At 46.0% G+C, this 27,409-nt stretch overlaps 1 protein-coding gene across 2 annotated transcripts in view; it reads right to left on the minus strand.

The window, feature by feature from the left end:
- FAM171A1 (family with sequence similarity 171 member A1) overlaps positions 1-8,831 on the minus strand; it is a 162,795-nt gene extending 153,964 nt beyond the window's left edge. Inside the window, exon 1 of one of the 2 annotated variants that reach the window (XM_016962718.4) lies at positions 8,765-8,831. In XM_016962718.4, the coding sequence (XP_016818207.4) occupies positions 8,765-8,774 (10 nt within the window). In that variant the 5' untranslated portion in view covers positions 8,775-8,831. Of the gene's footprint in view, positions 1-5,214; positions 5,569-8,764 lie in introns of those variants that run through there. The other variant, XM_016962717.4, reaches the window with a different exon arrangement.
- Between the last annotated feature and the right edge of the window lie 18,578 nt (positions 8,832-27,409).

The following is a 27,409-nucleotide window of genomic DNA, read 5'->3' on the forward strand; positions in this document are numbered from 1 at the left end:
TGGGGGACACAGTGAGACTCTGTTAAAAAAAAAAAAAAAGAGAGAGAGAAATGCAGACAGACAGAAAGAAAGAAAGATGAGCAAATGTTTGCAGACAGACTTGAATCTAAAAGTAAGAGGAGCTGGCGAATGAAACAGAGGCTTGATCAGAGAAGGTGGAGTCATTTTACATATGCTGACTCAGCTGTTTAGGGGAACTTATCCTGAAGCCCTTTCTAAAATGGTTAGTTGCCTCAAATTTTGCCTATTTACAAGTTAGATTTATTTTTTAAATAATGGTTTTCTTAATTCAGGGTATGCTATTGGGTTACACTGTAGAATTTCTTTTTTAAAAAACAGTTATTTCATACAATTCTTTGGTCGAGTACTGAAATGTAGTTTCATTTATTTATTTATTTGAGATGGAGTTTCATTCTGTTGCCCAGGCTGGAGTGCAGTGGTGCGATCTCCACTCACTACAACCTCTGCCTCCCGAGTTCAAGCAATTGTCCTGCCTTAGCCTCCCGAGTAGCTGGGATTACAGGTGCCCGCCACCATGCTTGGCTACGTTTTGTATTTTTAATAGAGATGAGGTTTCACCATGTTGGCCAGGCTGGTCTTGAACTTCTGACCTCAAGCGATCCACCCACCTCAGCTTCCCAAAGTGCTGGGATTACAGGCATAAGCCACTGTGCCTGGCCTGAAACTTAATTTCTAAAATACATTTAAAATATATTCAGTTCTGTGTCTCCTGGAGTTGAATAATTTAGCTAAAACTGCTGTCTTTATGAGTCCTAAAGTCACATTTGGTGATATTAAGTGAAAATGATTTGTGTAAAATCTTCTCTGTAACTTGATCAAACTATAACAGCATTACTGGTATGTATAATTTCCACTAAACATGTTTCACAAAAAGTACACAAGGTATTTGTCATCACAGGACAAACTCCTCTCTCTAGATCTCTGAAATATGCTTTATTCAATTTTTTCATCATGATACAGCATTATACATACCTGCTGTCTATCCAGTTTATTTCCATATGTTTTCTTGGTAAGCAGTGTTTACTAAAAGTAGGAAATTAATATTTACTAAAAATTCCAAATTAGTATTTCCCAGCAATAATAAAGATGCACAGTTAGATTTACTGAGATGTCAGTAATTTGGTTAAAATAAAGAATTGATTAAAACTGAGAAAGTGGCTGGGTGCGGTGGCTCATGCCTGTAATCCCAGCACTTTGGGAGGCTGAAGCAGGCGGATCACAAGGTCAGGAGATCGAGATCATTCTGGCTAACACGATGAAACCCCATCTCTACTAAAAATACAAAAAAAAATAGCCAGGCGTGGTGGCGGGCACCTGTAGTCCCAGCTACTCAGGAGACTGAGGCAGGAGAATGGCGTGAACCTGGGAGGCGGAGCTTGCAGTGAGCTGAGATCACGCCACTGCACTCCAGCCTGGGCGACAGAGTGAGACTCCATCTCAAAACAAACAAACAAACAAACACACACACAAAAACTGAGAAAGTATTAATACTTGAAAGCTATTTGTTTAGAAATGCATGCACTATTTTCCTTTTTTTGGTTTGGATGTTAAGGTAACAACCTATAAGTTACAAAGTATTATAGACAAGTACAAACAAGATATAAAAATAATTCATGAAGTCATTTCAAAGACTTTTCCAGAAATTCCCTAGACGTTACTGTTGCTCCTGCATAAAGCCCTCACACCTGGCTTGCAAGGAAGCCCAGCAGCCTCTGTGAGTCCAGCTCCTGCGGTTTCCCAGGATGTGAGCCCATGAGTTTTATTTAGAAGTCATGCTCTTAATACAATGTCACCGTAAGTTAGGCTTGTTGGATGATCCTCCTGATACCTTACATGGCTTCGTGGTCTTTCAACAGATCCCAGTGTTCTAATAACTGAAGTTTGAGTTTGGCAAAGAATAGACCTCTTAGAGAAGAGACAAAGCCAATCATTCTCTTCAAATGTTATAACAGATTGCAGCTTTTCTGAGATGAGCAAAAAGCTAGTGCATCATCGCAAAACACCTTGCACTTTTCAGCACTGGGTTTGCCTCAAACACCTGCTAGATATCCAGCGACAAAATAAACATCATCCAATAAGATGTCTGAGCATGAAGTTCTTAACCTAGCTCTGACCTTCCTTTTGGCATATAAATAAGAGTGCTGGGCTTCAAAAACACATCCCTAAAGAGTACATCTGCACAGCTTACTGCTCCTCCAGGACAGCTCTCTCTATTGAACCCAGCCTCATTACAGTTTTGCAAAAGAGGTGAAGAAAATCAAAATGGGTCAATACTTTTGAACAACAATTTTGAAAAATTCCCAGAAAATAGATTCGATACTATAAATGCTCCAGAGCAACTGAGAGGAAACACTTAATAAAAATAGTCATAGTCTAGAGCTAATTCAAATTCATGATGAACAAAGCCAACCCTTACCGTGACAACTGACTGTGGCATTGGAAATCACTTTGCCAATTCGAAGCAGCTACGGGAAGAGAGTCTGAAGCCAAGCCTCCAATTTTATCTTGAATATATAAAAAGCAAAGTAATGCCAAGAAATTCTGCAGATGCTAGTTTCATCAGATGACATAAAGACTCATTTAATCAAAAAGGTGTCATTTAGTTCTAGCAATCTAGTTGGACTACTACAGTATATGATTTCTGTCTATTTGAGGTCTCTAAGCAGTTTTACCAAAGTAATTGCCAAATCCTGTTGGTGCATAATATGTATGTGCAATGCTTGTTCAAAGAATGATTCAAACAACAGATTCTACATAAAAGCAAGATTCTTACAAATTAGCTTTTGGGGAAGGTAAACATTGAACTTTTCTTCTTAAAATGCAAGCCAATGATGATCACTAAAGGTTGCGTTATAGTGTAGGTATTAGCTATGGTTGATGCTTACCTACTAAGCACCATCTGAGCACCAACTGTATGCATAACAACCTACAATCCACTGTGGGAAATGCAAAGTGAAATCAGATGCAGCATTTGTCTTCATCGTGTACATGATCCAGGAGAGCAGAGAACACATGAATTTTAAAACTACGTCATACTACAGCAAGTGAACATTAAGATGCTTTGAAGAACTCAGTGAGTTGGGACTGACCTTCTAATGTCAAAGGAGAAATTGTCCATTCCCTTAAAAATGCTGCTAGCTCAAAATCCAAATGCCAGGTAGTGAGACCTGATTTCTGAAAGAGTTCCTGGGCTCAAGGCTTTAAAAAGCCATCCTTACAGTAGATAACAACAAAGGAAGTAATCCAAGGGGTAAACTATGCCAAGATACTTGATCTCTCACTCCAACCATACCCTAAACTAAGCCACTGCTAGCCATGGCAGAAACCTCTTCTCATGTTGACCATTTCCCTCCCATTTCGCATAATATTCCATTCCTGAGAGGCGGATTTTTAGCAGCAAGAGCTGGGTAAAACGTGGTCTTAGACCTAAACCTGTTATATATATATTGAATATATATATATATATAGAGAGAGAGAGAGAGAGAGAGAGAGAGAAGACATGCCTTCCTTTCTCTAATTCAGAAGTGCATGAATTTAATATTTCCATATATTGGTATTTCAAGTGCAAAAGGAAAAATTCAACTTGCTCTTTAAAATTAACGGCCTCGCTGAAGTGCAAATATCATTCTCTAAAATAGCTGATTCAAAAAAGCAGTAGGGTATTAATAAAAGAAGCTGCAATGCAACACTGATGATCTAATGTCCTAAACATTCGTTTCCTACACGAAGAGACATATAGGTCTTTTTGTATTTTGTAGCTGTCCGCTCTTCCATGATATGCATTACTAAAATTATACACAATTCATAACGGTCATATTCTACCATGGCCATAGAAGCAGCAATGCATTTAAGATATACCAGGAAACGATACTGCAAGTGCCAGAATATGAAAACCTTCAACTCAACATGTAGGCAACAAACTCAACCCAACAGAGTGTTGGCAGAGCCTTTCCTCCCCGTAGCAACATCGTGGTGGAAGCCCGGGCGTCTCTGCTCCCAGGCACCCTGAGCGTGTTAGCCGAGGAAAGGGGGTTCCAGCAAGGAGACCCTCGGATGCAGCACTCCTCGTTTCTTTGGCCTGCAGGGCCGACTTTGCAGGACACACACCCTTCTGAGGGGACAGGCCTCGGGCTCGGAATCCCGGGGTTCTGCAGGGCTGCAGGGAGCTCCCTCGCAGAGACCTGAGCCCCCGGCAAGAGTCCAGGCAGCGGTGCCCTGGGTGAATGCAGAGGCTCATCTGCGGGCCTCAGTGGCCCTTTTGAAAACGCCAGCAACAGAGGAGTCCTCGACGCTGTCCCCACAAAAATGTGCCAAGCAAGCTTCAGGGTGGGTGTGGGGGACTCCCCTCAAAAAACGCTGATTTTAAAAACAAAAGACAGGCTCGTGGCCATTCTCAGAGGCGACCACGTTACTCCCAGGGCTGGAAAGCAGATTTGTGGAGGCCAAAGACGAGACAAAAGGCACGAGCTGGCGACAAACTGATCTGGAAAGGATTTTTTTTTTTTTTTTTTTTTTTTTTTTGGTGAGCGATGAGGGCCTCCCAGTTCAATTCTTTCTCCCCTTACAGAGAAGACTCATGGGCCGCTGAGCAAATCCCTTATGGTCTGGAAGAGACGTCAGATAGGCAGGGGGAGAGAACCCCCCAAACTTTCCCAAACTGCGGCAGGCTAGTGGCTAGTGGCGGCAGCGGCCGCGGACCTCGGGGCCCCGGGACACAGGGGGCACCCCGGGGCGTCAGCCGCCCCCTCCCGCCACAACAAAAGGCCCCAGCGCAGCCCAGGAGCTGGGACTTCCCAGACCCGAGCCCGGCGTGGGGAGCCGGGAGCGCGATCGGGCGGCGCGCCCTGGGCGGCCCCTCTGTCCGCGGCGACATGGGAGACAGAGCCGCGTGTCCGAGGCGCGGCATAAAGGGGACCCCCGGGCGCATCCAGACGAGCCCCCGCCCGACCCAGCCCCCGATCCCCGGCCCCCGGCCCCCGAAGCCTCCGCCCGGGTCACCCCGCGTCGCCGGCCCGCGCCGCCCCCTCGGGAGCGCGTTGCGGGTGCTGCAGGCCCGGAGGCTCCCGATGCGGCTCGGGCTGCGTCGCCACCACGCGGCCCGGGACCCTCCCGCCGCCGCCGCCGCCTCCGCCGCCGCCTCCGCGCCAGGCCCGGCGCGACACAAAGCCCCCGGCCCCGCCGCCGCCCACCGACCTTGGGCTCCGGCGCCGGGCTCCCGCAGCGTCTTGGTCACCGCCTTCCAGACGTGGCAGCCCAGCAGGCACAGCAGCAGCGTCGCGGACCTGCTCATCTCCGCCGCGGGGCCGGCGGCGGCTCGGGCTCGCCGAGAGCGGGCCGGGCGGCGGCGCGTCACGGGCGGCCGGGCGCCGCGCCCCCCTCCATGTCGCTGGCTCCGCGCGCCGGGCCCGCCGCCCGATTGGCCCGGCCCCGCCGCCCCGGCCGCTCCCTCCCGCGCCCCGCGCCGGGTTTCCCCGAAGAGCCGCGGCGGCGGCGGCGGCGGCGGCGGCTGCTGCTGCTCCGCCAGCTCCTTAACCCCTTCCTGCCTCGCCCGCCGCCGCCGCCGCTGCCCGCGCCCAGGCCCCGGGCCCGTGGTGCCACCTGGCGGCTGCGGCGCCGAGGGCGCCCCCGCCCGGCGCCGCTGCCTCGCGCCCCCAGCCCGACCCCCGGCGACACTGCCCCGGCGCGCCCCATCCCCGCAGCCCCGCAGAAGAACCAGACCTGCCTTTCAGGGCGGAGCCCTTTTCATCACACCAGGTCACCCAAGGGGCCGCAGGAGACATTGTATCTGGGTGTGACCCCCCCACTGGGTGCCATCCTAATCTAGTTGTGTCCCCCAACGTAGATTTCACACCCAGTGTTAAAGATCCGCAAGAACACTCCCCAAGCCAGTATAGACTGCAGTAGGCCTGCAGTACCTACGTGTTGGCGGGTGGACAGCTTCAGGAGGAATAGTACTTGGATGGTTCTAGGGGTTAGGGTGGGGAGGAAATCCACATCTTTTGAGGCCCTAGGTGCTTTAAAATTTTCTGTCCTATTAAAGACTATTCCATGACACGTGTGAAAGCACAGCAAAGAAGACCCTCTTTGGAACCATCGCAATAGGTATAGGCCCTACCATGGGATTCTGCAGTGGGGGAGAAAGGTTGGGTTCAACTCTGAATACAGCAGGAACAAGTGGGGATTTATAACCGAGGACCAGGGTGGGATGCAGGGAATGAAAAATTATAAGAGGAAACATCAGGGGGAAGGGGGATTCTTGAAAGTCAGACATCCCCTGGCAGGGCTGGGCAGGACAGGGCGGATGGGGAAGCTGATCAGATATCCAGGGTGGAGGGTTCTTGGTAAACTGACTTAGCAGGGTTCTTCCTGAAAGCAGATTTTACAAGGAAGGGCACAACTGGGCCTAGAAGAAGGTTCCGGAGCCTGACTGTAGTTCGGTCAAGCAGAGACTCTTTGTCCATCTTCACAATACATGATCTAAGAGGTAGTTAGCATTATCCCCCCCATTCACAGATGAGAAAAGAGGCTAAGGAGGCTTAAGGAATTTGTCCAAAAGTGCATACCTGGTCAGTGGCAGAGCCAAAATTCTAATAAAACAGTCAGTCTGACCCCAAAATTGAAACTCTTCACAAAAACCTCCAGACTTGGCTGGGTTTGATGGTTCATGCCTATAATCCCAACACTTTGGGAGGCTGAGGTAGGTGGATGGCCTGAGTTCAGGAGTTAAGAGACCAGCTGGGCCAACATGGTGAAACCCTGTCTCTACCAAAAATACAAAAAATTAACCAGGCATAGTGGCCCATGCCTGTGGTCCCAACTACTCAGGAGGCTGAGGTGGGAGGATCGCTTGAACCTGGGAGTGGGGAGGTTGCAGTGAGCCAAGATCGTGCCACTGCACTCCAGCCTGGATGACAGACTGAGACCCCGTCTCAAAAAAAAAAAAAAAAAAATCAAAAAATAAAACCACCAAAAAAACCACACACAAAACAAAACCAAACCTCTAGACTTTCCTTGAGCCTCGGGACCCCCTCCATTCCAACCTCAACTTTTCTTTCTCTCAACCCACTCCCGTCGGTATGCCTTCCACACAACCTTCACGTCCACTTGTCCCTCTCCACCTTCTCTTCCAACTAGCACTGCGGTGACCTTCCGACTTCCACTGGGGACCTAGGAAAATCCACTCCAGACCCATCATCCACCCCACACTGCTTCCAGAACACCAGGCCAGAAGGAGGGTTATTACTGTAATTTCATTAATTGAGCATTTAGACATGGCAGGCACCGTACCAAAAAAAGAATGAAGGATGGCACTTGCCCAGTTGGCTTACAAAAGACAAATGACTGTGAGACATGAGGAAAAACTAGGACGTACAGAAGCCCATATGGGTTTTATAGTCACCCTTAAGACCAATGCTGCAATTTGTGCAAATCACGCACCTGCACAGGGTGGCAGGTAGTCAGGAAGGCAGAAAGAAATAGGGACTGCTGGATTCCCTCCTTCTTCTGATTCCTGCATCTAAGCCTAATATATGGCATCAAAGTTCCTAATATATGGCACTCACTGAACTGGAGCTATTTCCTCATAACAACTTATTTGGTAGGTATCATTGTTTCCATTTCACAGATGAACAAACCGAGGCTTGGTGCCATTAAACAACTTGCCCACAATACAAAGATCTGATAAGTGTAAATTCCCTATAACATGTTACTTCTGAGAATAAATTTTATGCAAATGATTCAAATTACCTCCAGGAGTGTCCAAATTGTTTGAACCTGCTCTAATCCCAGTGAAGTGCAAATCTAGTGAATACTATGGTGCCAATGTTCATTTCCTGGCATTGACAGTGTACTACAGTTATATAAGATGTTACAATTGGGGGAAGCTGGGAGAAGGGTAGATGTGGCCTCTCTGTACTATTTTTGTAACTTTTTATGAGTCTATAATTATTTCAGATAGAAATATTTAAAATAGAAAAAAAAACCCCATTCTATGCCATTTTTCTAAGTCTTATTGTTCACTCAAAACACTGGTGTTTGTGATCTTAGTATAGAGTTCCAGAATGTTTCAGGGTGGAAGAAATCTTAATAAACTGAATCAAGTTGGGTTCACAATCTTAACTGTATCAAGCTTGTCCAACCTGCCTTATTTTGTTGTTGTTGTTGTTGCTGTTGTGTTTTTAGACTTTTAGCAGCCTAAAGCCATCGTTTTCAGTTTCCATCTCTAGTGATAAGTGGAAAAGAGGGATGAGGAAGGGGCTTTACTGGCTCAACCAAAAATAGAAATGAAGAACCCATGACTGTATTCTCTCCCTTGGACACCCCTGCGAGATGCTCAGGTCTGATGGAGGTGGTTGTTATTATCGTGTATACCAATACTTTCCAGGACGAATTGGAACTTTAGGAGAAGTTTATGTACCCTCATAGCAACACTGAGTCTTGTCTAAATAGTTTCAGAAACACCGCTGCCATCCCATTTTGCAGACGCCCTTGTGAAAGAGAAAGAGGTTAAACAATTTGCATAGTACATTCTGCAGGCCAGTCTCAAAGCCAAAAACAGGGCTGGGGCCCCAAAGAGTATTATCTCATCACCCGGGTATTTTCCAGTTACCTGGGTGGGAGGCTGTAAGGAACACAGATTCTGCTACATCACTCAAACTAACATACTTGCATATCATGTAGCCAGAATTATGTAAGAATTAAATAATCACACTTATCCTTTACAGGAATAAAAAATATGATTTACCTTTTCTCATGTTCCGATCATGATCATCAGACACCCACTCAGTAACTAAGGGAAGAAAATTACTTGTGGAGGAGTATTTGCAGAACAATGGAAGTTAGAAGTGTTCTTTCCCTGTAGAACTTTTCCTGTTGCTCTTACTAAAATCTCACATTGTTTGACTAGAGATGAATTATGACTGTACTTATTTGAAATTGCTTAGAAGTTGCTTGACTGTGCAGCATTTGATTTCAATTTTCCAGGCCTGTGCCAAAAAAAAAAAAAAAAAGAAAAAAAGAAAAAAAGTCATGCCACATACAGAACTTTTCCTGTCTGAATTTTCCGGAGACCTTGATTTCAGGGGCTCTGTGTCAAGGTTTCTTAGCCCAAGATTACTTATTCTATTGAAATATTTCCTGATGTTGGTCCCACGTGGTGGATTTTTTTTTTTTTTTTTTTTTTTTTTTGAGGCAGAGTTTCACTCTTTTTGCCCAGGCTGGAGTGCAATGGCGCAATCTCAGCTCACTGCAACCTTCGCCTCCTGGGTTCAAGCGATTCTCCTGCATCAGCCTCCTGAGTAGCTGGGATTACAGGCATGCCCCACCACGCCCAGCTAATTTTGTATTTTTAGTAGAGATGAGGTTTCTTTATGTTAGTCAGGCTGGTCTTGAACTCCCAACCTCAGGTGATCTGCCCGCCTTGGCCTCCCAAAGTGCTGGGATTACAGACGTAAGCCACTGCGTCCGACCCCGTGGTGGAATTTTAATGGTCTGGGTTTGCTTGGAGAGGTATTGTTCTTCCTTCTTCCCTTTCTTCCCCTAGCCCCTGCCCCCCAGTCTGCCCCTGAGTAAGAAGCTTCCAGTAAACAACAGAATTTTATGAGATTGTACAGGTCAGGAAGTATGTCATGGTCATTGCTACTTCTGTTTGCTGGCACTTTTATTTAAGTTAGATAGAATGTAGCCACAGATAGAAATTGTTAACAGCCTAGCATTTTTTTTGAAGCTATCCACATCTATATAAAAAAGAAAAAACAAACCAAAACATAAGGTAACAAAATTACTGTCAAGGGACTGATGTGTTTAAGTGATCCCCAACCCTCCTCTTTTTCCTCTGTGTGGTTCAGCCCTCATATTTCAATCTCTGTGACTTTCCAACAAGCTCTTTCTTTCAACAGCATCTTTCGGTTTTTTTCCTACAACCTCCCTTCTCGCGTACAGGTTTTCAGCCAGGAGAGGCTTTTCGTTTTTGTTTTTTTTTTTTTGAGGCGGAGTCTCGCTGTCACCCAGGCTGAAGTGCAGTGTCGTGATTTCGGCTCACTGCAACCTCCACCTCCCAGGTTCAAGAGATTCTCCTGCCTCAGCCTTCCTAGTAGCTGGGATTACAGGCGTGTACCACCACACCCAGCTAATTTTTATGTATTTTTAGGAGAGACGGGGTTTCCCCATATTGGCCAGGCTGGTCTCGAACTCCTGACTTCAAGTGATCCACCCGCCTCAGCCTCCCAAAGTGCTAGGATTACAGGCGTGAGCCACCGTGCCCGTCCCAGGAGAGGCATCTTATTCAGGAAATAATTCTGAATTATTTGGGAGATGCTGAGAGTACATCGGCCTGCAGGACTGAATTTCAGATTACGCCATTTGGTCCTGTGATTTCAGATCCCCTGTCTTAGAGTTCTACTTTGTGCATCCTCTAGTAACTCAAGGAGTCTGGGACACATCCCAGGCACTTGATCAATAGGTTTGGCTTTTGGAAAGAGTATTCAGAGGCTAGTGGCTAATGGAGAATTGAGTTGCTCAGCAATTCATTTTAAGCCAATATGCTCTTTTGGCAAGCCCATTCCATTAGAGCAAGCAGAAGTTTCCAGCTCTATTCTTTGCTGACCCATTGAATTTTTTAAATTTATTTTTTATTTTATTTTTTGAGACAACGTCTTGTTCTGTCGCCCAGGCTGGAGTGCAGTGGCGCAATCTCGGCTCATCGCAACCTCTGTTTCCTGGGCTCAAGCGATTCTCCTGCCTCAGTCTCCTAAGTAACTGGGATTACAGGCACGTGCCACCATGCCTGGCTAATTTTTTGTAATTTTAGTAGAGCTAGGGTTTCACCATGTTGGTCAGGCTGGTCTTGAACTCCTGACCTCAAGTGATCCACCCACTTCGGCCTCCCAAAGTGCTGGGATTACAGGTGTGAGCCACCATGCCCAGCCAGGTAACCCACTGAATTTACTGTCATATAGACAAAAAGTGCAAGGCAAGACAGTAAGCGTCCACGTTCTTGCTGGAAAATGTCTATCTGTGACTACTGCGTCCACCTTCAGAAATGCACAAAGGGACATGAAGCAAGGCAGAGAAAAGACAGGGTTTTTTTTTGTTTTTGTTTCTGGTTTTTTTTTTCTTTTCATAGAAAACTTAAAAGAGTTAGGGAAAAGAGAGGAAGATAATGGAGAAAATGGAGAAGGTAATTAGCATCAGTTGAACTTTTGTTGTGTGGCTGACTATACCTCAACCAGGGGGAAAGTTTCAGAAATTCCGCTGATCTCCGATTAATTTTCAAGTTCGATCTTTGCATGGTACTTTATTTTCTTTTCCTTTCATTTCTTCTGTTTAATTATAATACTTTTGACTCAAAGCTGCCTACTGTCAGAACCTTTCTCTTAATATCCTAGTCCTGTTTAATTACTAAACAAAGAGAATCCTTCATTGGAGTCCCCATAAAAATGGAAATGGGGGTGAAGAGATGATTTTTCTGGGCATATTATACAATAGGTTTAGATGCATTTACTTTGAATACATACGGCCCTAGGAGAGCCATTTGTGTAAAAATGAGTCTTAACCAGGAGTGCTTTGGCTGCTGGTGTCATTTTCTACTAGCTTCCCCCTTGCCTGTTTTTTGAGACAGGGTCTCACTCTGTCACCCAGGCTGGAGTACAGTGGTATAATCATAGCTCACTATAACCTCAAACTCCTGGGCTCAAGTGATCCTCCCACTTCAGCCTCCCAAGTAACTGGGACTAAAGGTGTGCACCACCACACCCAGCTAACTAAAAACAAAATTTGTAGACATGAGAGTCTTGCTATTTTGCCTAGGCTGGACTTGAACTAGTGGCCTCAAGCAATCCTCCTTCCTTGGCCTCCCAAAATGCTGGGATTAGAGATGTGAACTGCCAGACCTGGCCTACTATCTTTTCTTTAGCCTGAGACTTTAGTGGACAAGAGGAACTTCACTGGTACATATTTTAAAGTTTCATAAAAATGTCAGTTAGTATTTTATAACTGTATTCTTCTATTAATAAAATCTTCAGAAAGTAAGCCAAAAAGGAGACAAAACGACAACAAAAAAAAAATAATAAAAATTGGCCCAGATTTCCTGCTTTCCTGTTGGGAAGCACGAGGTGAAAACCAATGGTTTTCCTCAAAAAAGAAAGAGGAGAAAAAAATAATCAGTCCCTCATAATCCTTGAAACATCTGGCTTTATGCACAAATTTGAATCCTTGGTTTTACAAATGGATTTTCTGTCTCGAATGTTTATTTGTAAGTCAGTGGCATTTCTCAATTAATGTTATAAATACTGGTTGTTAACTCCTCTGCCCAGTAATGTGTTTGAATGTAGGGCAAATAGTACCAATCTAAATATACCTGAAGCCTATTTATACTTTTGCTGAAGGACAATTGTATTCCTGAGAGTCTTGGGGTAAGCAGAGGTCCTTTATGTATGGAGCTGCATTCCTGGGAACTGTGAGTCTTCTACTGATTTGGAAATAAAGATGTAAGTAGTACCTTTTTTTTTTTTTTTCCGAGATGGGGTCTCGTTTTGTTGCCCACGTTGGGGTGCAGTGGTGCAATCATAGCTCGCTGCAGCCTTGAACTCCTGGGCTTAAGCAATCCTCCCACCTTAGCCTCTGCAGTTGCTGGGACTACTCCACCATGCCTGGCTAAATTTTTTAAATTTTTCATAGAGTGGGGTCTTACTATGTAGCCCGGGCTGGTCTCAAACTTCTGGGCTCAAGTGATCCTCCTGCCTCAGCCTTCAAAATTCTTGGATTACAGATGTGAGCTACCATGCCTGGCTAGTACATTTAAAACTTAATCACCACAGTCTGAAAGAGATTTTGCTTTTTCTGAACATAGGTTAGCACCTCCATCAGTAAGGGCTCGTGTGATGGAAAGAGAAACCTCTCTAGCTTCTTACACATTCTACAGGGAATTAGGTGCTTACAAAAATCTGCGAAGGGGACAGAGGAGGGGCTCTAGGAAAATCTTCCAGAACAGCCCCCTCTCCTGGGATCCTGGGGTGCTGCTCCTGTGCCCCAGTCAGGAAGGCTGGGAAGCTGGGTTGTGCTTCAGAGGTTTTACTTTTTTTTTTTTCGAGACGGAGTCTCACTCTGTTACCCAAACTGGAGTCCAGTGGTGTGATCTTGGCTCACTGCAGCCTCTGCCTCCCCGATTCAAGCGATTCTCCTTCTTCAGCTTCCTGAGTAGCTGGGACTACAGGCGAATGCCACAATGGCTGGCTAATTTTTTGGCATTTTTAGTAGAGATGGGGTTTCACTATGTTTCCCAAGCTGGTCTCGAACTCCTGGCCTCAAGCAATCCACCCGCCTTGGCTTCCCAAAGTGCTGGTATTACAGGCATGAGCCAGGGCACCTGGCCTGCAGAGGTTTCACTTAGGAGCCTGCACTCTTGCTGAGGCCAGGGATCAGGAAGCCAGGCTCCTGCCACCCTCCCTGCCAGTGACTAGACACAGGGAAGCTAACCCTGCAGAAAAGCCCAGCACATCCTGCAGCAGGGAGACAGTCTTGTCTCTCTTTGCTTTCCAAACCTCTACCAAGAGCATCCACTTGGCAGAACCTGACTCCCACCCAGAAGCCTAGCTGTGAGGAAGTCTGGAAATGTCATTAAGAAGGGGGAAAAAAATCCAACGTCTGGAGCACAAGATGGCACAGGGAAGAAGCAGGCACCGATTCTGAACGCCAGCTCCTATCTCCCCAGAGCCTCCGAGTCTAGTGGTTGCATACTGCATCTTGTTTATCACCCCAGTTCTACGTACCAAGACAACTGCAAATACCCCGTGGTCCCTTTACGATGGCTCTAGTATCTTTCTTGCTTTTCTTTTCTTTTCTTCCTTTCTTGTTTTTTTTTTTTTTTTTTTTTTTAAACAGAGTCTTACGCTTGTCACCCAGGCTGGAGTGCAATGGCACGATCTCGGCTCACTGAAACCTCCACCTCCTGGGTTTAAGCAATTTTCCTGCCTCAGCCTCCTGAGCACGTGGGATTACAGGCATGCGCCACCACGCCCAGCTAATTTTTGTATTTTTAGTAGAGACAGGGTTTCACAATGCTGGCCAGGCTTGTCCCAAACTTCTGACCTCAGGTGATCCGCCCACCTCAGCCTCCGAAAGTGCTGGGATTACAGGTGTGAGCCACCGAGCCTGGCCTTTCCTGCATTTCTGAACATGATAAGCAATGATAGGGATCATGGAATCCCAGGATGCTAGAACTCAAAAGAATTTGAAGGAACTGGCCCATTCCCACCATTTCTCAGGTAAGAAAGTGGAAAATTAGAGCAGGATGATGGAGCGCCAAAGATCGCTCACAGCTAGTCTGGGTGATACTGGCTACCTTTGCAGAAGGGAGGAACAGGCTCTTTTAGCATCTGCCCTAAAGGAGGTACCTCCAGACCCGACAACAAAGGTGTGCTCTGGCACTAAAGGTCCTCTTGGGCCCTTGTGTGTAGTATGGTAGGGGTACTTATGAGTCCAATATTCCTTCAGACCTTTAGTTTGATGATGTCACTTTTGTAAAATTTGGGAGACAGGGGAAGGAGGATCACTTGATCCCAGGAGTTCAAGAACAGCCTAGGAAACAAAGTGAGACCTCCTCTCTCCAAAAAAAAAAAAAAAAAAAAAATTGTTTTAATTAGCCAGACACAGTATCTTGCACCTGTGGTCCCAGTTACTTGGGAGGCTAAGGTGGGAGGATCCCTTGAGCCCAGGAGTTTGACGCTGCAGTAAGCTATGATTGCACCACTGCACTCTAGCATGGATGACAGAGTGTGATTCTGTCTCAAAAAAAAGAAAAAAAAGAAATCCTCCTGACCACCCTATCTAAAGTAACCCTCCTCCTCCCGGTTATGTGATATCACTCTATGGTCTTCCTAACAATCTCACTGTCTAAGATGCTCTTCATTGTTCACTTGTTTATTCAGCTTCTTGCAGTCTGCTTCCCTGACCTGTACTAAAACATCAGCTCCCTGAGGGCAGGGCTTTTGCCTCACTCTCTGCCATATTCCCAACACCCAGAAAAAACGTTTGGCACAGAGTAGATGCTCAATAGCTTCAGCCAAAGTGGAAAATCATGCCTGACCTTGAAGAAATATTTCCCTCCAGTTAATCTGCACATGCCTCTGAGCTCAAGACCAGCCTGGGCAACACAGACAGACCCCATCTCTACAAAAATTACAAAAATTACCTGGGCATGGTGGTGCATGTCTGTGGTCCCAGCCACTCAGGAGGCTGAGGCGGGAGGATCACTTGAGCCTGGGAGATCGAGGTTTCACTGAGTGGAGATTGTGCCACTGCACTCGAGCCTGGGTGAGAGAGTGAGACTCTTCTAAAAAAAAAAAAATCTCTGCTACACTGCATTAATTAACAACCCAGCAAGTATTTCTTGAGTCCTCATTATGGGCCCAAAGTTTAAAAAGGTAACCAAAGACCCTCTTTAGTCTGAGCTCATCGCAGAGACGCCACTTCAGATAAGCAGGCAGCACATCTTGAGCCCTGAATTGACCTTGAGTTTTCCCACTTTGGGGTCTTTGCCGATGTCCTCCTTCTTCCTGGTCTGCCTTCCCCATTCCTTCTCGTCCTTCAAGTCACACCTGTGCTGTGACCTCCATAGCTCTCTGTGATCTCTGGCAGGTAAGGCTCATTCCGTGCATTAACTGCTTGTACAGTTAGTGTCATGACAGGTTGCCACTTGTTGGAAATAACTGCTTTATACATTTAGGTTAGACCGTGTATAGAAAAGATATCTAGCCAGATTCTAAACTGAGGTGGGGTCCACATTGCCTAAAATGCAGGCGGTCTGTCTCTAATGCTCAAAAACCATAACAGCCAGCACTGCTATCTAGGAATGTTTGCATAAACTTTTGACCTCTGAAAGTACACTATTCTTGGGTTCTGACAACAGTATTTAGTGTAAAGGTTTGTGTATGCAGTAACTCTCTAGAACCTTCTCCTTAAAAGTGGGCATCCCTCAGTCATTTAAAATAAACTTAAAAGAACCAGGTGTTCATTCCTGTAATCCCGGCACTTTGGGAGGCCAAGGCAGGAGGATCCCTTGAGATCAGAGTTCGAGACCAGCGTAGGCAACATAGCGAGATGTGTCTCTATGAAAAATTTAAAAACTTAGCCAGATGTGATGGTGTGTGCCTGTATTCCCAGCTACCCAGGAGGCTGAGGCAGGAGGATCACTGGAGCCCAGGAGTTCAAGGCTGCAGTAAGCTATGATCGTACCACTGCACTCCAGCCTGGGTGACAGAGTGAAACCACAATTTTAAATAATAATAAACTCAAAACAGTGTATCCGAAAATATGACTTTGGTATCTTTTACACATCAAGGTCCTTTCTTCCCTACTGCCAACCTCATAAAGGGACCATCTTTTACTCCATCTCTATGGCTTCCTCAAGATCTCAACAATGCCCTGCCCAAAGTTTACTGTCTTTTTCTTTTTTTTTTTTTCTTGATGGAGTTTTGCTCTGTCTCCCAGGCTGGATTGCACTGGTGCGATTTTGGCTCACTGCAACCTCTGCCTCCCGGGTTCCAGCGATTCTCCCTCCTCGACCTCCCAAGTAGCTGGGATTACAGGCATGTGCCACCAGGGGCCTGGCTAATTTTTTGTATTTTTAGTAGAGACAGGGTTTCACCCTGTTGGCCAGGCTGATCTCAAACTCCTGAACTCAAGTCATCCACCCAGCTTGGCCTCCCAAAGTACTGGGATTACAGGTGTGAGCCACTGTGCCTGGTCCGAAGTTGACTTTCAGTAATGCCACTGACATACCTATTGGCTGGCATAAATAGACTTCATTGATAAGTAACAATTCAGACCAAATGTTAATTGTCATGTGGAAAAGTAGATGTTGGTACATATATGATCTTATTCATTCTACTCTATTTAAAGAAAAGTATTATATAACAGCAACATTTTGTGCAATTAAAGGTATTTTCTTTCAAATAAATATTTTTGATTCACCACTCTGTAAGACATAGGCAATGCCTCCTTCACTCCATCTACCCAGCCCCTCCTCTCAAGAGTCTGACCTTCCCTGGGCTGAGGGTGTTGGCAGATCTATGGGAAGTGGTCCAGGGTATATTTCCCTGAAGACAATGGTTTGTCCTGGCAAGGATGATGGAAGAGAGGGACCTAGGGGAATGTAGTCTGAACACAGGTCCCTGAAAAAGAAGGGAATGGAGGGTAAGTCAGATGGAAAAGCTCGGGTTCTCACTTTCCACCAACTAACAGCTGACTCCCAGGAACTCGATGGGAGAGCATCAAACAGGAGCATAAAAATGTATCGTTCCTGGCCGGGCATGGTGGCTCACGCCTGTAATCCCAGCATTTTGGGAGGCTGAGGCGGGCAGATCAGTTGAGGTCAGGAGTTTGAGACCAGCCTGACCAAAATGATGAAACCCTGTCTCTACTGAAAATACAAAAAATTTATCCAGATGTGGTGGCTCGTGCCTGTAGTCCCAGCTACTCTAGAGGCTGAGGCAGGAGAATTGCTTGAACCCAGGAGGAGGAGCTTGCAGTGAGCCGAGATTGCGCCACTGCACTCCAGCCGGGGTGACAGAGTGAGACCCTGTCTCAAAAAAAAAAAAAAAAAAAGTATGATTTCTAAGCTGTTATTCCTGAAACTCCTGGGTGCCAAGAAGGAAGGCAACTGATGCCTCCTTGACTGCAGGAGGGTGGAAATCAGTACTCTCTGAGCTCTTTTCCTGGGCTTGTGAAGGGGGAGCCCCAGGTAAGACCAGGGCTGAGAGAATAGCCAGGCTTTATTTTTTATTTTTTATTTTTTTATTTTTTTGAGACAGAGTCTCGCTCTGCTGCCCAGGCTGGAGTGCAGTGGCACAATCTCGGCTCACTGCAAGCTCCGCCTCCTGGGTTCACACCATTCTCCTGCCTCAGCCTCCCGAGTAGCTGGGACTACAGGCACCTGCCACCACACCCGGCTAATTTTTTTGTATTTTTAGTAGAGACGGGGTTTCACCATGTTTGCCAGGATGGCCTCGATCTCCTGACCTCGTGATCCACCCGCACTGGCCTCCCAAAATGCTGGGATTACAGGCGTGAGCCACCGCACCTGACCCAACTACAGGGTGTCTTAACTATGAACTTCCAACCATTACCATTAACCTTTGCTCCCGAAACATTCACACCCATGCCACAAATACATTTATGGCCTAGCTTTTTTCCCCTAAAGTTTGCATAAGTATAAAATATTTTAAAATCTGGGAGAGATGGAAATAGTACTTGGAGAGGAGAAGTTATACATGAGTCACAAACAGGCAGAAATGGGGCTAGCCACCCAGGAGGGAGGATGGGAGAAACTTTAACTGGGTGAATTGAATTTCAAATCTGTCTTGGAAGTTCTGAAACAAATCTCCATACGTCAGAACAAACTGTTCAACTTCTACTCTATAGGGCAGCTGCAGTTGTGGTTTGGGTATGGTGTACATTTATTGTTTTGCTTGCACAGCATCCAATTCCTTTTGATTTGGTAATGGAACCCGTATTTCCCTAAAGGATCCACCTTCGCTTTCCTCCCAGCCCAGGTGGCTTAGGGCTGGCTCTAAGGGTGGGCATGTGATCCAGGTCTGGCCAATTAGCATGCACACCTCTGTCTCCAGGCACATTTCAGGCGTGGGAGTATGACTCAGTCAAAGTCAGACTCAATTCCAGAGTCTTTTTTTTTTTTTTTTGGAAACTCTTAAGAGGGAGGCAGGCTTTTCCAGCTGGAATTGATGAGAGGAGAGGATAAAAGCTGGCCAGGTGCTGGCAGCCCTCTTGCCACCATGAGGTAAGAATATAAGCAATGGACTGCAAATAGAGGAAAGCAGAAGGAGGAGATGGTGAAAGGGAGATGAGCCCCTGAACCCAGCCAGGATCTGAAGCTAGTTCTCCCTTGGATGTTCATGTTGTGAGCCAATAAACAACTTGGTTTTTCCTTAAGCAATTTGGAATTGGGCTTTTCCTATTTACAACAGAATGTGGTTATGCAATTGGAGAACAGAGGTGGGGGCGCCCACAGCTTGCTAGTTCTCTATGAGGCTTGCAGGATGAGGTGGCATCTACTGAACTTCCCATTGCCCACGGACTGTGGCTGTTATCATTGCCACAGGCAAGCAGCATCTGCATTCATGCATAAAAGTGAAGATGCAGATAGATATCGAGTTATGATAAGAGAACAGCCAGGCGCACTGGCTCATTCCTGTACTCCCAGCACTCTGGGAGGCTGAGGTGGGAGGATCGCTTGAACCCAGGAGTTTGAGACCAGCCTGGGCAACATAATGAGACCTCGTCTCTACAGAAAATAAACAAAATTAGCTGGGCATGATGGTACATGCCCGTAGACTCAGCTACTCAGGAGGCTGAGGTGAGAGGATCCCTTGAGTCCAGGAAGTTGAGGCTGTAGTTAGCTGAGATCATGTAGTAAAGAAGAACTTTCCAGAAAACTAGACTTTCTGTGAGGCACTTTGAGCATACTTCCCATGTAAATAAGCACATGAAAGAAACACAGCAGGAAAACCAGCAACTCCGAATGTGGTGGCCGCTCACTTCTTTCACTCTTACCCCCCACCAGGTGAAGAAAGTCCCAAAAGCCTAAAGATTCTTGTGCATTAGACTCTACTTTTTTTTTTTTTTTTTGAGTCAGGGTCTCAGTCTGTCACCCAGGCTGGAGTGCAGTGCCACGATCACTGCTGTCAAGTGATCCTCCTGCCTCAGCCTCCCGAGTAGCTGGGACTACAGGTGTGCACCACCACGTCCAGCTAATTTTTGTATTTAAAAAAAAAATAGAGACAGGCTTTCACCATGTTGCCTAGGCTGGTCTTTAACTCCTGGGCTCAAGTAATCCTCTGGCCTTGGCTTCCCAAATTATTCTCGCCTAGAATTACAGGCGTGAACCACCACACCCAGCCTAGAGTCTACATTTTTACATGGTGTAAAACTTAACCTGCCTAGCATAGTTTTCTCTTTTTGCTTCTCACACATACACACATCCGTCACAGACCCCGTCAGTGACCGATCTGCCCTTTCACTCCCATAGTGGGAACCTTAATGTTTTTTGCACCCGACTTCACGATACACTGCCACTTGTGAGCTGCCTTGTGAGTCACAGAAATGAGTCTTTATTTTGTGGGGTAAATCACAAAAGCCAGACCTAATATGGTAAATATTCTAGAATCCAACCTTCGCTGAAAACTAAGTTTTCAACTATGAACGTTAATCCTGGCCAATAAAAATAGAGATCGCCATAGAGGAGTTAATTAAACATAATAAACAGGCAGAACAGGAAGCTGCTATTTTTCCTGTCTCCAAAGCTTCTATTACGGAGGAAGGAAGGGCTAATCTGTAAAGAACCAGGAACTCGAGAAGAATAGGAGGCTCGATAGCAAGGACTGAGTGTTTGGCAGAGAAGAAAAAGCAGAGTCACAGATTTAATCCCCAGTGGCGGGTGGTGGTGGTGGCGGGGGGGGGGGTGGTTTCAGCCCCCCACCTGGTGGGAGGGGAAGGGAATAGAAAATCATGTTTGTGCGGATCAGTTAGCTACAGAGTTTATGATGTGAAACGACAAAGTTTATGGTTACAACGTGACACCGAGATTTGTGGGTAGGTGTCCCCAAATAGCTTTTGGTGACTAGATAACACATTTCAAAGAGCTTTGAAGACTGAAAAAAATAAATGCAGGGAAGGATATTATATGGAGAAAGAAGATGGGTGGAGGGAGGAGAGGGGAATATGGATGAAGGATTAGAAAGTGAAGTCTTCTTAGTGTTGAAGTTGAGTTAAAGACAACTCATTAAGAAACCAAAAAGAAAATGCGCTTCACTCCAATGATTTAAATAGTCCTGGGATTTGGATTTGCTTAAAAAGACTCAGTATAAGAGTGGACAGAAGCTGCAGTGGCTCAGGCCTGTAATTCCAGCAGTTTGAGAGGCTGAGGCAGGTGGATAGCTTGAGCCCAGGAGTTCAAAACCAACCTGGGCAACATAGTGAGACCACGTCTCTACAAAAAATACTAACATTAGCTGGGAGTGGTGGCACATGCCTGTGGTCCCAGCTACTCGGGAGGGTGAGGTGGGAGGATCTCTTAAGCCTGGGAGGATGAGGCTGCAGCAAGGTGAGCTGTGATTGTGCCACTTCACTCCAGCCTGGGTGACCAGAGCAAGACTGTCTCAAAATAGAAAAAGTGGACAGAAGATTTTGACATGATTTTACAAAGATCCAATGCCCTTCTCCCAGATACAGAATCTCACGAAGGTCAATGCAGGCAAGACGAGCGTGCAACAAGAAGGGAATCATCTTTCCACAAGTCTGGAAAATTCCACACATGGAATGGCATTTGTAGGAAGACCAAGACTGCCCTGTGCTAAAAGTGAAGCTGCTGGGAGGCAGGAGCAGGGCACATCCTGCCTTCCCTGGGGACAGGCCTTGTGCCTCTCCTCCACAACCTGAAGATAGCTGCTCACATCTGCTCCATTCCTCCCCCACTGAGTGCACCATCTGTCCCTTTGACAGGAGAAGAGAAGCCAGAGAGGAAGGCAGAGAGGAACAGCCACAGACAGAGCCCCACAAGGGACTATGGGGTCCCGCTTCTGAGGAATAAACCGTGGGAAAATGCCTCATGCTAAGTTGGTCGATGTTAAGTGAGGGAAAGGGATAAAAAAAAAAATCTTTCCTGTAATTTTCAAACTTGTCTCTAAAGTAACCCTTTGTGCTGAGGTCCTGAGAGCTGGAAGGCAGGTAATTATAAAGACAAGGAGGCTTAAGGAAAATCTGAAGAGAGAGAAGGGCAGAATGAGATTTTACCACCATAACACATGGTGCATTTATCTATTGCTGCATCAGAAATTTGGAAAGAGACAAGGCACAGTGGCTCATGCCTGTAATCCCAGCACTTTGGGAGGCTCAGGGGGAGAATCCCTTGAGCCCAAGAGTTTGAGACTGCAGCAAGCTATGATTGCACCACTGTATTCCAGCCTGGGCAACAGAATGAGACCCTATCTCTAAAAAAAAAAGAGTAGAAAGATGAGGGTTAGCTGGTAAGAATCTGACAGGAACTGCACCCATTTAGGAGGAAAAAGAAATCTAGTGTTCTATGGTCGACCACGAAGCAGCTACATTTATTTATAAAAGTAAAGATGCAGATAGATATTGAGTTATGATAAGAGAACGGCCAGGCACAGTGGCTCATTCCTGTAATCCCAGCAATTTGGGAGGCTGAGGCGGAAGGATCATTTGAACCCAGGGGTTTGAGGCCAGCCTAAGAAACATAATGAGACCTCATCTCTACAAAAAATAAACAACATTGGCTGGGCATGGTGGCATGTGCCTGTAATCTCAGCTACTCGGGAGGCTGAGGCCAGAGGATCACTTGGGTCCAGGAGGTTGAGGCTGCAGCGAGCTGAGATGGCACCACTGCACTTGAGCCTGGGTTACCCAGTATCAGAGACAGAGAGAGAATGAAAACAATAAAAGAAAAAATAAGAATATTTAAGAAAGTTTTAGGGTTGCAGTAATTCAAATAACCACGTAAATAAAATTGAAATGAGAAAATTAAGTTTAAACCCTCCCCATCCACAGCAGCATAGTAGCCAAAGTGGAACTGGTTGTAGGTGAATTACTTATTATTTATTTATTTATTTATTTATTTATTTATTTATTTATTTATTTATTTTGAGATGGAGTTTCTCTATTGTCGCCCAGGCTGGAGTGCAGTGGCGTGATCTCAGCTCACTGCAACCTCCGCCTCCCAGGTTCAAGCAATTCTCCTACCTCAGCCTTCCGAGTAACTGCGATGACAGGTGCCCACCATCATGCCTGGCTAATTTTTTTTTTTGTATTTTTGGTACAGATGGGGTTTCACCGTGTTGGCCAGGCTGGTCTCAAACTCCTGACCTCAAGTGATCCACCTGCCTTGGCCTCCCCAAAGTGCTGGGATTATAGACGTGAGCCAACGCGCCCGGCCTATGGAGAATTATTTTTCAAGGAGGTGATGACACCACCAAATTGGGTTGTTCTACTACTTCAAGAGGTTCTCTCTTCCCAGCTTCTTTGGGAGAACTGGAGCCAGGGGCCCTGCCTCCTTTGTATGACTTTTGCAAGCTTCCTTTCTCCTTCAGACTCAGTTTCCTCATTTCTGGAAAATGGGAAGCCAGGTGCCATAGCACATGGCTATAGTCCCAGCTACCCAGGAGGCTGAGACAGGAGGATCGTTTGAGCCTAGCAATTTAGGTCTACTGTGCACCATGATTGCACCTGTGAATAGCCACTGTACTCCAGCCTGGGCAAAAGAGCAAGACCCCATTTCTTTAAAAATTTATTTATTTTTTGAGACAGAGTCTTGCTCTGTTGTTCAGGCTGGAGTGCAGTAGGGCCACCTCAGCTCACTGCAACCTCTGCCTCCCGGGTTCAAGTGATTCTCATGCCTCAGCCTCTGGAGTAGCTGGGATTATAGGCATGTGCCACTATGCCTGGCTAATTTTTTGTATTTTTAGTAGAGACGGGGTTTCACCAACGGAGTTGGTCAGGCTGTTCTTGAACTTCGGACCTCAGGTGATCCACCCTGTCTCCCAAAGTGCTGGGATTTTAGGCATGAGCCACCGCGCCTGGCCTCACAGATGTACTGTATATCTGCTTATGTACTATGTGTACATCTGCTTTATGCATAAAAACAGTAAGATTTTTTGCTCCTCAGGAACCACTTTACCCCTCTTGGAGGTAATACTGTCCCCGAGAATTATGTTCTAAAGGGAGAATAGGAGTCTGTGTACAGAAACATAGTCATCCTAAATCATCTCAAACTTATTTAGGTATCCTATTTCATTTCTTCTTTTGCCTGATTTATTTGATTCTTTGCAAGCACCTACTTGCCAAAACCTCAAAATAAATTCTCTGCAACAGTGCCAGGTGTGGTGGCTTATGCCTGTAATCCCAGCACTTTGGGAGGCCTAGGTGGGAGGATCGCTTGAGCTCAGGAGTTCAGGACAAGCCTGGGAAACATGGTTAGATCTTGTTTCTATAATACAACAACCACAACAACAAACTAAACAAACAAACAAAAATTAGCCAGGTGTGGTGATACATGCCTGTAGTTCCAGCTACCTGGGAGGCTGGAGTGGGAGGATTGCTTGAGCCTGGGAGGTCGAGGCTGTAGCGAGTCAAGATCAATTGTGCCACTGCACTCCAGCCTGGGTGACACAGCAAGACCTTGTCTCTATAGATAGATAGATAGATAGATAGATAGATAGATAGATAGATAGATAAATTCTCTTCAACAACTCACTTCTTTTGAGAGGCTGAGGAGTATAACATGAGTCTGGTAGATTCACACTTCCTGCCCAGCCTTGCCCTTCTGAGTAGTTGTTAAGCCCTACAACACTCCCCAGTGCATTGTCTGTATTCTTATCTCCACCTCAGTCTGCCATCCAGAGAGTGCTGAATCCACAGTGCAGGCCACCATGTGGAGCAGCCTGTCCAGAGGCAGACTTAATTTTTTTTTTTTCTTTTTTTTGAGACAGAGTCTCACTCTGTTGCCCAGGCTGGAGTGCAGTGGCGCTATATCGGCTCACTGCAAGCTCCGTCTCCTGGGTTCATGCCATTCTCTTGCCTCAGCCTCCTGAGTAGCTGGGACTACAGGCACTGCCACCACGCCTGACTAATTTTTTGTATTTTTAGTAGAGACAGGGTTTTACCGTGTTAGCCAGGATGGTCTCCATCCCCTGACCTCGTGATCTGCCCGCCTCGGCCTCCCAAAGTGCTGGGATTACAGGCGTGACCCACCACACCCAGCCCAGACTTTCTTGTTCTTTAGGCAAACCTCAGTTCTGCTCTTATGGCCTTTTAACCGAGTGAATATTAAAGGATTCATATTATCCTTTAATATTATCAAGGATAATCTCCCTAAGTTAGAGTTAACTGATTATGGACTTATAATCCCATCTGCAAAATACCTTCACAGCAATACCTCGCTCAGTGATTGACTGAGTAACGGGACTGTAACCTGGCCAAACTGACCCCTGAAACTCACTATCCACCCTTTGTCAGCTCGACACCCATAAACATTTCCTTAAGCCATACTTAATCTCTAAACAAAAATAATGACAAGCTCATACTTCTGCCTCACATGATACAACCATCCTGCATAGAACCGAAAACATACGAACCCTTTCCCCGGAAGACAATGCCAAGTTCTTGAGTGATGTTCACTCTTCTGCTTTGATATCTTGCATCTTAAACACTATGATATAAAGTTAACTATTATTAATACACCTTATGTTAGATGATAAGAGAAGAGTGAAGGCAGAACATGAAATATTGGAATATAACCATATGCGGCTGGGCATGGTGGCTAATGCCTGTAATCTCAGCACATCGTGAGGCTGATGCAGGTTGATCACCTGAGGTCAGGAGTTCGAGACCAGCCTAGCCAATGTGGTGAAACCCTGTGTCTACTAAAACTACAAAATTAGTTGGGCATGGTGGCGCATGCCTGTAATCCCAGCTACTCGGGAGGCTGAGGCAGGAGAATCGCTTGAACCTGGAAGGCGGAGGTTGCAGCAAGCTGACGTCACGCCATTGTACTGCAGCCCAGGCGACAAGAGTGAAACTGTCTCAAACAACAAAACCAAAAACAAACAAACAAAAAATATGCATGCCAAAATAAGGAATAAATGCTCATAACAATTATAGACATCATTTCTGCAACTGGTCATAGCTGATATTGATAGCTACCTTCTCCCACTACCCATTCCACATTCCCTTTACTCTCAGCAAACACCTCAGCCGGTCATAGTTCTTTGCCTGGTAGAATGACCCAAGCCTTCGTTTCTAAAAGGTCTGACCCATTAGCAGTCCTACCTGAATTGACTCATTAAAATTTTCAATAGACTTTGATCACAGGATGTGTTGGCACTGAGAAACACCCTAAGGGATCGCCTGTGTTCCAGACAGTCCCTTCCTTCCCTCTATTGTGTAACAGCAACCCAATTATCCTTGGAAATCAGAATGGATCACCCCAGCCAGAATAGTAACCCCCTTCTCTTCTGGATGATTCAGAGACATGAGAAACCCAAAGTGACCTGGTGGCAGTCTCAAATTCTAGTTGAGTGGAATTGTTGTTGTGTCACCTAATGGAAGAATGGAACCCTGAAGTATAGGATATGAGCGTCTGGATTGATGTCTCTGAAAATCTTGGGTCCCCATATGTCCCTGAACCCTCCGACTTCGCAGAAGTGGCCTGCTCCTCTCTAGCAAAGGCTGGTGTTTCTTCATGGAAACTGCACCAGAGAACTATGTTGCATGAGAGAGCCTGAAGGACACCCTACTCAACAAAACAGCAAGGAACGTAGTGCTGAGGGTGGTCTTGGCATTTCTGTGAAGCTCAGTGGTTGGCTGTCTTCTTAAAGATCACGCTGATAGGAGACGCTGGTGAAGAATGGGATTCTCCAATAGAGATTATAGAGGTCAAGTGGCAGCAGGTAACCACTGGGACGCAGGTAAGCACCTCATCTTTTTTTTCTTTTTGAGACGGAGTCTCGCTCTGTTGCCCAGGCTGGAGTTCAGTGGCACGATCTTGGCTCACTGCAACCTCGCCTCTTAGGTTCAAGTGATTCTCCCGCCTCAGCCTCCTGAGTAGCTGGGATTACAGGCACACGCCACCATGCCCTGCTAATTTTTGTATTTTTAGTAGAGATGGGGTTTCGCCATGTTGGACAGGCTGGTCTTGAACTCCTGACCTCAAGCAATCTGCCTGCCTCGGCCTCCCAAAGTGTTGGGATTACAGGCATGAGCCACCGTGCCTGGCCAGCACCTCATCTTAATGAGTGGTAGGAACAGAGTAGCAGCCAGGGTGGCCTAGTGCCATGCTCGTCCTGCAGTGAAAAACCAAGGTCCCAGAATTTGCCATGTGTCCTCCACTATGGCCCCTGCCTGTGAACAGGCTCAAACTCCTAAGTGCATTGTACCCCTGACATACAAAGTAGGGGTCTGTTTGCCACCAGTTAGTCTCCAGTATTAGAAGCAAGGGCGCACTTAATTTCTGCTTTCTTCTTTTTCTTCATCCTCTTCTTCTGCTTTTTTTGTGTGTGTGGTTCTTAACTTTTCTATTAGCAGACCCAAAGCCTAGAATTTTGTTCCAATTTGCTGAGAATAATGGTTTCCAGCTTCATCCATGTCCCTGCAAAGGACATGAACTCATTCCTTTTTATGGCCGCATAGTATTACATGGCGTATACATCCTCTTCTTCTAATAGCAATATTGATAATAAAAATAAACTGCTTTATCTTGATTATGAGATAAACTGTAATGATTTCAAGAACTAAAACACTTTCGCAGCAGGTCAGCAATGGCCAGAACAGTTTGGTTAAATTTTATTCATTAAAAAAAATCATA

The sequence above is a fragment of the Pan troglodytes genome, chromosome 8, assembly GCF_028858775.2.
Source record: "Pan troglodytes isolate AG18354 chromosome 8, NHGRI_mPanTro3-v2.0_pri, whole genome shotgun sequence".
Lineage (NCBI taxonomy): Eukaryota > Metazoa > Chordata > Mammalia > Primates > Hominidae > Pan > Pan troglodytes.